General features: G+C 43.3%; 1 protein-coding gene across 1 annotated transcript in view; it reads left to right on the top strand.

Annotated features, from left to right (window-relative positions):
• Positions 1–9,553, top strand: part of STEAP3 (STEAP3 metalloreductase) — a 22,196-nt gene extending 12,643 nt beyond the window's left edge. The window contains exons 3-4 of the mRNA XM_007937760.2: positions 980–1,144; positions 9,272–9,553. Of these exons, the coding sequence (XP_007935951.1) occupies positions 980–1,144; positions 9,272–9,553 (447 nt within the window). The remainder of the gene's footprint in view (positions 1–979; positions 1,145–9,271) is intronic.
• The last annotated feature ends 900 nt before the right edge of the window (positions 9,554–10,453 follow it).

Below are 10,453 nucleotides of genomic sequence, written 5' to 3' on the forward strand. Positions count from 1 at the left end.
ATATATATATATATATATATATATATATATACACACACACATACATACATATACACATACATATACATACATACACACACACACACACAAGGAAAGGAGAAGGAAACCAGAAAGTTTCACTACAATAAGACAACAAAACACAAATGTCAGCAATACTAAAGGACAAAAACAAAGCTTTAGACAAACAACAGCAACAAATAGAATACAGGAAAGCAAAACCAGAAGTTAGTTTGACAAGATCAATAAAACTGGCAAAACTTTAGCTAGACTAGGAGCTCTGGTGGTGCAGTGGTTAAAGCATTTGGCTGCTAACCAAAAGGCTGATGGTTCAAACCTACCAGCTGTTCCTTAGGAGATAGATGAGGCAGTTTGCTTCCGTAAAGATTTACAGTGTCTGTTTAGGGTTTGGTGTCTGTGTGTGTCCTCAATGGGAGGATGGTGAGGGCAGCTTCAGCAGCAGGAAGACAAAGGGCCCAGTGCTAGGCAGGCTGGAAGGAGAGGCAGCCTGCAGAGGCTCAAGCCCATCTGTGTGAGGGGATGTGGATCCTGGCTTGCCCCTCTCTTCCCTGAGATTTGGGGTGATGGTCATGTTTAAAATGTCTGTGTTTCTTTTTCATTTCTCAAGTACCTTACTTGGCTCATGTAACTGTTCTGGTGTGCTCACCTCTGACCCCACAGGGGTGGGAGTCAGGGTGCCTGGTTCTACTCCAGAATCTGCCATCTGCTAGCTGTGTGGACCGTAGGAAATATATCTGATCTCTCTCTGCCTTGTTTTCCTCATCAGTGAAATGAGGTTCACAATGATCTCTACCTCATGGGGGTTTTGTGATGATTAAGCAAGTAAAGCACTTAGAACATAGAACAGAGCTGGGTGGTGTGTAAGTGCTAGTTATCCTTTCTCAAGTCCCAAAGCAATCACCTGCATCCCAGGGGCACAGACTTTTGCCAGAGTCCGTGGTTTTCCTTCCATCCCTTTCAGGTCTTGGTCAACAAGAGTTACCTCTGGATTGAGGAGGAAGTCTGGCGGAAGGAAATCTACCTTTCCCTGGGAATACTGGCCTTTGGCACGCTGTCCCTGTTGGCTGTCACCTCGCTGCCATCCATCGCAAACTTACTCAACTGGAGGGAGTTCAGCTTCATTCAGGTAAAGCAAGCCTGGCCCTCAGCTCATGAGCAGTCAGCAGGATATGGCCCTTGCCTGTCTGGGTGCATGACTGCCACAGTGAACTGCCTCTGCTATACTGATCTATATAGCAAGCAGCAAGATAACTCATCAAATACCAGGGCCTTCATATCCAAGTTTCCTAATAAAGGGACAGGCTGAGATAAAACTCTTCCTCCTGATATCTAGGGAAGCCTGATATAGATGTGTGAAACAAATACAGAAGAGAGCACTGAACTCAGTATTAAGCATTCTCAATATCTACAGTTCTTGAGCTTTCCAAACAAAAATCCATAATGTATAGTTATTGGATATTTTGCTGGTCAAAGTGGAGGGTCAGTGAGCTAGTTAGTGAGCCTAGCCGACCACTCAACACTCTCATCTCAACCCTGCTTTCTTGTTCTCTTTAGTCCCTTGAGTCTTGCAGGGTGGATAAGAAGTGAGCATTATGATCATCAGTTTACAGGGGATGAAGCTATCCAGTAGCAAAGAGTTTCCCAGAGGACAACACTATTCCCATAAAAATTATAGAGGTCTGTGGTCAAATACATTTGAGAAATGATTTGCCTCCCCCTTAAAATATTCAAATGGGAGCTCTGGTAGCATAGTGCCTAAGGCACTTGACTGCTAACCAGAAAGCTGGTGGTTTAAACCCACCAGCCACTCCTTGGAAGGAAGGTTGGGCAATCTACTTTTGTAGTGATACTGCCTCGGAAACCCAAGAAGGGGTCGCTATGAGTTGGGTCCAACTTGACGGCACATAACAACAACAACAACAAAATATTTAAATGCTTTAGACACTGCACCACCAAGATCCCTAAAATATTCACAGATTCTCTGGGTATGCGAGTAGTTAATGTACTTGGCTACTAACTGAAGGTTGGACGTTTGAGTCCACTGAGAGTTGCTACAGAAGAAAGGCCTGGTGATCTACATCTGAAGGATCAGCCACTGAAAACCTCATGGGTCATAGTTCTTCCTTGACATTCATAGGGTTGCCATGATTGAAGGTGACTCGACAGCAGCTGGGTTAAGAGAGTCATAGTGCCCTTTAGCACATCAAAGACCTCACTAAGATCTACTACAGCTGACAAACCTTATTAGCCAGACTTACTCAAGCATTAACCCTCACCTCCCTTTTTTCCTAGACAATAGTTATCAACCCCACAGACTATATTTCAGAAAGTGCTGCTAGTGGAGAAAGGTTGTTTATACATTTGTTCATGTAATAAACACAGAGCATTTCATGCATGTCAGGCACCGTGCTAGGTCTAAGATACAATGGGAATAAGACAGAAAGAGTTATGTTTCAACTTACAAAGGCAACTGAGATGGGGACATTTCTTTGGCATCTCCTACTGTATGTGGTCAGCTAATAAGTGGGTTGGTGGATTCTTTCATCCCCTCCCATGGATGGAAGCCTATTAATCCTGAGTCTTCCTCTGTACTGCATCAGGACAGAGAACAGCTCTACCATCCACCCTCATTGTCACAGAAATTTGTTGAGAACTTTCTCTGTGCAGTGACTTAGTAGGACACTCAGGGATACTGACATTACTCTTGTATAATCCAAACACCTAACAATTACAATAATTGTTTCTGATTGGTGACACATAATATGCCTTAGAACAAAAATTTAAAGTTGGGCTTTTTAAAAAGAGTGTGTCTGTTTCTGTAACTCCTTGGCTCTGCTTGTCTCAGAAGGTCCATTTTATTTTTCTGCTGCTAATCTTCATGTGTCTCACACCTGAATCTAGGATTTTCCTGTTTCTGCCTGAGTATCCTGGGGTACCTGATTTATCCACAATTAAAACAGACTGCAGGTTGCTCTTCTCACCAGAAAGTTGCTCCCTTAAGCAGCAGTAGATTACATGCCCCGGCTCTGGCTGCTGGAGAAAGCCAGAGGATTTGATTTTGTTAGCAAATGCTGGCTGGGACCTCAGCAGCCACATTCTGCTTTACATATTTAAGAGTCCAAAGAAAAGTGTGAAAGTCCTGCTTCTGTAAGAGCAGGGAGGGAGGATTGGAGGGCCAAGAGGTGGGTAGAAAGGCAAGATTTTACTTATGGAAATCAAATGCCCACATTCCATCCATGAAAACAGTGTGTTTTGCCTCCTGCCAGTGCCAATATGTCAGTGCCTGGGATGTCCCTCTCCCAGCTCTGCATCCCCATGTCCCACCTCTATAAACACGGGCAGATACATCAACTCCCTGAGTTTCAGTCTGCACTCCTAAACAGTGGTGCTAATGCTGTGTAGGGATTTTGTGATTCACAGTGAAAGGTTATATGTGAAAGAAACAGAAAAAGCCTTTTGGTATTATGAGGGTCTCTGGCCATATTTCCATTATCCCTGATTAAGCTACCCATTTCTGAGCCCAATAGGAGGCAGTAATATAGAAGGCAGAGATCCCTACCCTGGGCTTCAGAATAGTCCAGGTCAGTGTTTTCAGACTGGTTGAAACTCATTCCAAAAAAATTAAATGTGTTGTCATTGAGTCTGTTTCAACAAAGAGACCTCATGTGTTACATAGTAGAATGGCTTCATAGGGTTCTCCTGGTTGGAAAGGAAGCAGACCACAAGGCCTTTCTTCTGTGGTCCCTACGGGTGGGTTCAAATCACCAAATGTTAGGTGGTTGTTGTTGTTGTTGTTGTGTGCTGTAGTTAGTAGAGTACAAACCATTTGCACCACAAAGGGACCTAGAAACTCATTAGTGAGTCGTGAAATCAATTTAGTGAGTTACAACCAGCGTTTTTTAAATGAAAGAGAATAAAATGCCAAAGAAAATATCAGTGCTTTGCACGTTTTAAGGACCAATATTTTTTTTCAGTTGTTAACATTGATTCAATTGTTGATAAATGCATGTGGTACATATGGTTGTACATTGGGCAGTCATATAAAATGTGATTCTTGGTATTAACCACCATCAAAAAGTTTGAGGTCACAGAACATGCTTGGAAAATGCAGATTCCCAGGCAACCCCAGCCCTACAGACTCTCTGAGGTGGCTTGGAAGTCTGTATTTTTGCAAGCTCTCTGAGTGGACCTTATATATGGTAAATATTTAACAAATTGTAAATATACACATATATGTGTGTGTGTGTGTTTGTAACAAAATTGCCTTTTCAACATTAACATGTACAATTCAGTAACATTAGTTATGTTTATCCTGTTGTTCAAGCATCTCCACTATCCATTTCCAAATTTTCCTATAACCCTTAGCAGGAGTTCAATTTCCCTTAAGTGATGAGTCCCCCTTTTCCCCTCCTTCCCTCCTGCCCCTGGTACCCACAAATGAATTTTAGTCTCTATATACTTGCCTGTCCTAGATAGTTCATATAAGTGGGATTGTATGATATTTGTTCCCTGGATGGCTCTTAACTACACAGACTACAGTGTGTGAAAGCCACAGGTGGAGTCAGCAGACCTGGGTTAAGTCCCAAGCCCACCATTCACCAGCCCTGAGCCGTTAGTCTTCTTAGCCTCTCAGGGCTCTACTTCCCCATCTCTGACTGTCCACTTCATAGGTCACTGGGGGCTTCCAGTTGAGTGCATGTAAAATGTGTAATGCATGTGCTCATTAATGGCTTTGTGAATTCCAAGGTCAGCTGCAACCTTCTGTAAAATTAGCATTGCGGGGAGCTCTGGTAGCATAGTGGCTAAGGCACTTGACTGCTAACCAGAAGGCAGAAGGTTGGGCAATCCTACTTCCGTAGTGATACTGCCTCGGAAACCCAAGGAGGGGTCGCTATGAGTCAGGGCTGACTCAACGGCACATAACAACAACAACAACAAGGAGCTTACCGAACCCCACTTCTTTCCCCTGCCACCCACAACCGCTGCAGGCCCCAGGTGTACAAATGCCACAGGAAGGTGGAGATGGCCATTGTTCTCAATGGGCCTGCTCTAACCCCTGGGTCTTCAATGATTTATTTATGCAAAAGCCATTGAAACAGTGTGTTAGTTCCACAAAGAGGTGATTTACCCTTTGTCTTCCAATGCTTTTTTCAAAGTTGTTTATATTGTTTTTGTTTGGGTGTTCTTTTGTTTGTTTCATTTTTGGTTGTGCTAAATGCTCCTACTTAAGCAATTAAATGTCTTTTGATTGCAAAACACCCAGGCGGGTGCAACTGACGCAGACAGAGAAATCAGAGGTCAGCACCTAGCACCTAAGTTCTGTCCCAAAGCTAGAGGAACTTCCTGTGACCTTGTCCATTCCAGCCACCCATCTTAAATAATGATAGAGACCAGCACTGACCCCAGCTTCATGAGTGATTGTCCAAGGCCCCTTCACACCATAGTAATTGAGCACTAACAGGAGTCACCCACAACCTAGCTGTTTTCTCTTTTGCTAACAAGCTTACCTGTAATAAAAATGGCCCTGGCTTAGGGGTCATTAATTATCCCATGACAATCTCTCCCTTCCTTTTGGTCCCCTTTGGCCGTTCTGGGATCTTCAAATTGTTCCCTAGGAGAGATTTTTAGGGAAACAAACTAGCTAGAGTCATCCTTGCTTCCCATGGGGACTGAATATCAAAAGGTCCTTTGTTCTTGGTTGGTTTTTGGCTGTCAGCCTTCCCTATGAACCATTGGCCTGAGGCTGGGGATTCTGCCATCTGTCACCACAGGATTTTGGATGGCACAGGAATAGTGATGTGTAAAGGGTGGATCTCACTACTGCTGGTAGGCCCAGGAGCAGCTTCCCACACTTGTTCCCAATGCAGAGACCCACATGCCAGCACAGTCCATTACTCTCCAAATTAGGGCCTGGGGATGGTGGCTCACTTGCCCTACAACCTTGGGTGGGTTCTTACTGGGGCATTATCTGAGAAAGGCCCTTGATACAACAGCACTGGTGCACAGAAACCATCATATTATTTTTTTTCCCAATAAACAGATAGCTGTTGGTCCTTCCCAATCAAATGCCTTGAGCATTGGGGCCTATGTGGAATTCATAACTAAAGCTAGAAGAACTTGGGTGACTAGAACCTATATTAATGAATGTCAGCCCTGGCTGGACATTACAATCATCTGCTGAGCATTTAAAAAACAGATGTTTGAGTCCCACTCCAAACCAATTTAATCAGAATTTCTAGGGGTGGGTTTTAAATTATTTTTTTCCAAGCTCCCTGGGTGATTTTTAACATGTAGCCAGGTTTTAAAATCATGGTGTCAGACCTCCCAGTCATCTCGGCAAACTCCAGAAACTCCACAAGTTGTGGGGCTGGAAGGAACGGTTTTGGGCTTCGAGCACCTAGTTGGGTTATGTCAGGATGAATGACAGGCTTATTCAAGACTTATTCCAGATGGGCAGTACTGGGACCCTTTTTAACCCTGGTCTTCAATAAACAATAGAAAAAGTTGGTATGGTTCAGAGGTTGATGCTAGGATATTTTGAATTGATAGACATTTCTATAAGAATATCCATGAGGTGGTCACAAAACCAAGAAGAACCAGAGATGGTTAGGAAGGCTGAAGACTGGGGAGACTGGGGTCTTTTTTTTTTTTTTTTTGACTTATAAGAACAGAAGTTTTTTGTTTCACAGTTCTGGAGTCTGGGAGTCTGAATTCAGGGTGTCAGCCAGGTTGATTCCTTCTGAGGCTTTGAGGGAGAATCTGTTCCACATCTCTCTCCTAGCTTCTAGTTCTTCCAGACATTCCTTAACTTGCAGCTGAAGCTTCATATAGCATCCTTCCTCTGTCACCTTGTGTCTCCATATCTTCTCCTCTTTTATAGGGACATCAGTAATGTAGGATTAGGACCTACCCTACTCCAATCATGACCTCATGTTAACCTAACTGATAATATCTTCATATAATGACAACATCCCTATTTCCAAACAGGATCAGATACACTGGTACAGGACTTAGGACTTTAGGATATCTTTGAGGGGATACAGTTCAATCCAAACAATCAGTTAGTAAATTGAGACTGGGGATCTTATAATAGCAAGTTCTTTTATTTAGGGTCTAATTATACATGAGGACCAGTCTATGAAATGATAGTGCATTAAAAAAAGAAAGAAAAAGCCAAACCAGTTGCCATCAAGTTGATTCTGACTCGTGACAAAGCCATTTGTGTCAGAGTGCAGCTATGCTCCACAGAATTTTCAGTGGCTGATTTTTCTGAAGTAGGTCTCTAGAGCTTTCTTCCAAGGTGCATCTGGGTTAGTAGCTAAATTCTTCCCCTGACTTTAGATCAACTCCACAGCAACTGATTATAGTGCATAGCCTTTGGAGAATATTTATTTTATTATTTTTAACAAAAGCAATACTTCAGTGTTTTCATTAACCAAGGCTCACCATACTGAAGTTGGTCCTGGTACGGCCCCCCTATATCAGAGAAGAGCCGAGAGTGCTACCCAGTAGCAGAATCAGACCCACTTAGAAACATGCTCCAGGGGAGACCAAACAAGCCAGCATCTTTAGCAAAGTCCATGGATCAGTGCTGACAGGCTGGGCTCAAAGGAAATCCAGGAGGCCCAATTGCAGCTTCTCTGTGGAAGGCTCAAACCAGATCTATAAAGAACATTGAGGTTATTAGCATACCACCACATTTAAATTAAACCCTTGCAATATTTCCTTGGAGAAAATACATGTGTTAATTGATTGATGAGTCCCTGTTATTTTCATTTCTCATGTAATAAACACACAGAGTTGCCACGAGTCAGAATCAGAATCAACTCAAATGCAATATGTTTGGGGTGTATTTTGGATATGCAATAAACACAGGTCTCTCCTGACCCAAATCTCTCAGTAGTTCCTCACTGTTTATTGAATTCAGACAAAACTGCACCTGTGCTCAACTCCCTGCCCCCTATAAAGAATCCCCAGTGCCCTCTTCCCTTCCTTGTTTCCTGAATCATCTGCAAGAGGGAGGGATGCCTCGTCTACACAGTGCTGATGCTTGTCCTCGTGCGTACTCTCCCACTTTAATTTTTGGAATTATTTCCTTCTCCCTGAGCTAATTGAATAACTCCTCCACTGTCACAGAGTCAGTCAATCCTTACACCAACAGCAGAATCTGGAATTCATAGAGTCTGGACTTTCAGAGAAGCACTTCCCAGCCATTTTCTTGTCCCTAACCAAAAAAAGAAAAAAAAAAAAAAAACACTGTTATCAAGTCAATTCCAACTCATAGTGACCCCCATTGGATTTTCAAGTCTTTAAATCTTTATGGAAGTAGATTGCTTCACCTTCCTCTTACAGAACAGCTAGTGAGTTTAAACCACTGACCTTCTGGTTAACAAATGGTTAACATGTTTCACTGCTAACCAAATGGTTGGCAGTTTGGGTTGGTGGTTCAAGTCCACCCAAAGGCACCTCAGAAGAAAAGCCTGGAGATCTTCTTCTGAAAAATCAGCCATCAAAAACCCTGCTTCACATGGGCTTGCTGTGAGTTGGAATGGACTCAACAGCAAATTTTCTTATCTGGCCTCATTTAAGGTCAAGTAACATCTGAAATTATTATTTTGGTTTGCTGCAATATGTTTATTATTCTGATAAATATTAAAATATACATGTTGTTTTTGTTGTTGTTATGTGCCGTCAAGTCAGACCTGACTCATAGCGACCCCTCCTTGGGTTGCCAAGACAGTATCATTACAGAAGTAGATTGCCCAACCTTCCTTCCGAGGAGTGGCTGGTGGGTTTGAACCGCCAGCCTTTTGGTTAGCAGTCAAGTGCCTTAGGCACTATGCTACCAGAGCTCCTTAAAATATACATAGAATTAGTAAAATATTTTTATATTTCTTTGCACTTAATTCCAGCTAAAGCCATCTGCTGGCCACCATGGGTATGTATAACACACTTTGGAAAAAACCATTGTATGCATCTTATGGAGTAATTCCATTAAACCTTATATATTATCAGAGTAGAAGAGCATTCCCATTTTCAGTCAAGGAAACTGACGCTCATAGAGTTTAGGTAATAATAGTAAGATGATGAATAAGAAGGTTGGGATTAGGACCCAGAGCTCTGGCTACAAATGCTGCCCTCCTTCCCCTCCACCAGGAGGGTGGATGAGCCATTGGCGGGATCCCTGTGTCTCTCATCATTCTGGCCTTCCTTCTGCTTGCAGCTGTGTCAAAGCCTTCTTTTCCTTCTGCAGTCCACTCTGGGCTTTGTGGCCCTTGTGCTGAGCACACTGCACACGCTCACCTATGGCTGGTCCCGTGCCTTCGAGGAGAGCTCCTACAAGTTCTACCTGCCTCCCACCTTCACGCTCACGCTGCTGGTGCCCTGTTTGGTCATCTTGGCCAGAGGCCTGTTACTCCTGCCCTGCTTCAGCCACAGACTCGCCAAGATCCGGAGGGGCTGGGAGAAGGCAGACAGCATACAGTTCATTCTGCCCGAGGACCACACCCTTGCCCAGAAGACAAGCTGCGTGTGAGGTGCCTGATCCCTCTGGAAACTCTGAGCACAGTTAGGCTGCTTCTTTTGATTGTATGTTATTGTTGTTGTTGTTATGTGCCTTTGAGTCGGCCCCAATTCATTGTGACCCTTCCTTGGGTTTCCGAGGCAGTATCACTACAGCAGTAGATTGCCCAACCTTCCTTCCGAGGAGTGGCTGGTGGATTTGAACTGCCAGCCTTCTGGTTAGCAGTCAAGTGCCTTAGGCACTATGCTACCAAAGCTCTCATGTGAAACCTAGAACTGTAAAATTCATCAGAGAAAAAATAGGGACAAAGTTACGGGCCCTAATGTATGGCATAAATAGACTATCAAGCATAGCCCAGAATTCACAAACAGCAGAAGATAAACTAAATGGTTGGGACCTTCTAAAAATTAAATTCTTACGTGCATCAAAAGACTTCTCCAAAAGAGTCAAAAGCTATCCTACAAAATGGGAAAAAATATTTGGCAATGACATATCTGATATGTGACTTACGTATAACATTTATAAAAAACTCCAACACCTCAACATCAAAAAGACAAACAATTCAATTAAAAAATGGCAGAATACATGAAGTGACACGTCACCAAAGAAGATATTCAGGTGACCAACAAACACATGAAGACATGTTCATGATCATTAGCCATTGTTGTTGTTGTTGTTATGTGCTGTCGAGTGGGACCCAACTCATAGCGACCCCTCCTTGGGTTTCCGAGGCAGTATCACTATGGAAGTAGATTGCCCCATCTTTCTTCCAAAGAGTGGCTGATGTGTTTGAACCTCCAGCCTTATGATTAGCAGTCAAGTGCCTTCAGCACTATACTATTAGCCATTGTTGTTGTTGTTGTTATGTGCTGTCGAGTCAGACCCGACTCATAGCGACCCCTCCTTGGGTTT

This window comes from Orycteropus afer, unplaced genomic scaffold (assembly GCF_000298275.1).
Source record: "Orycteropus afer afer isolate SDZICR_OR568_19922 unplaced genomic scaffold, OryAfe1.0 scaffold00004, whole genome shotgun sequence".
Taxonomy (NCBI): Eukaryota; Metazoa; Chordata; class Mammalia; order Tubulidentata; family Orycteropodidae; genus Orycteropus; species Orycteropus afer.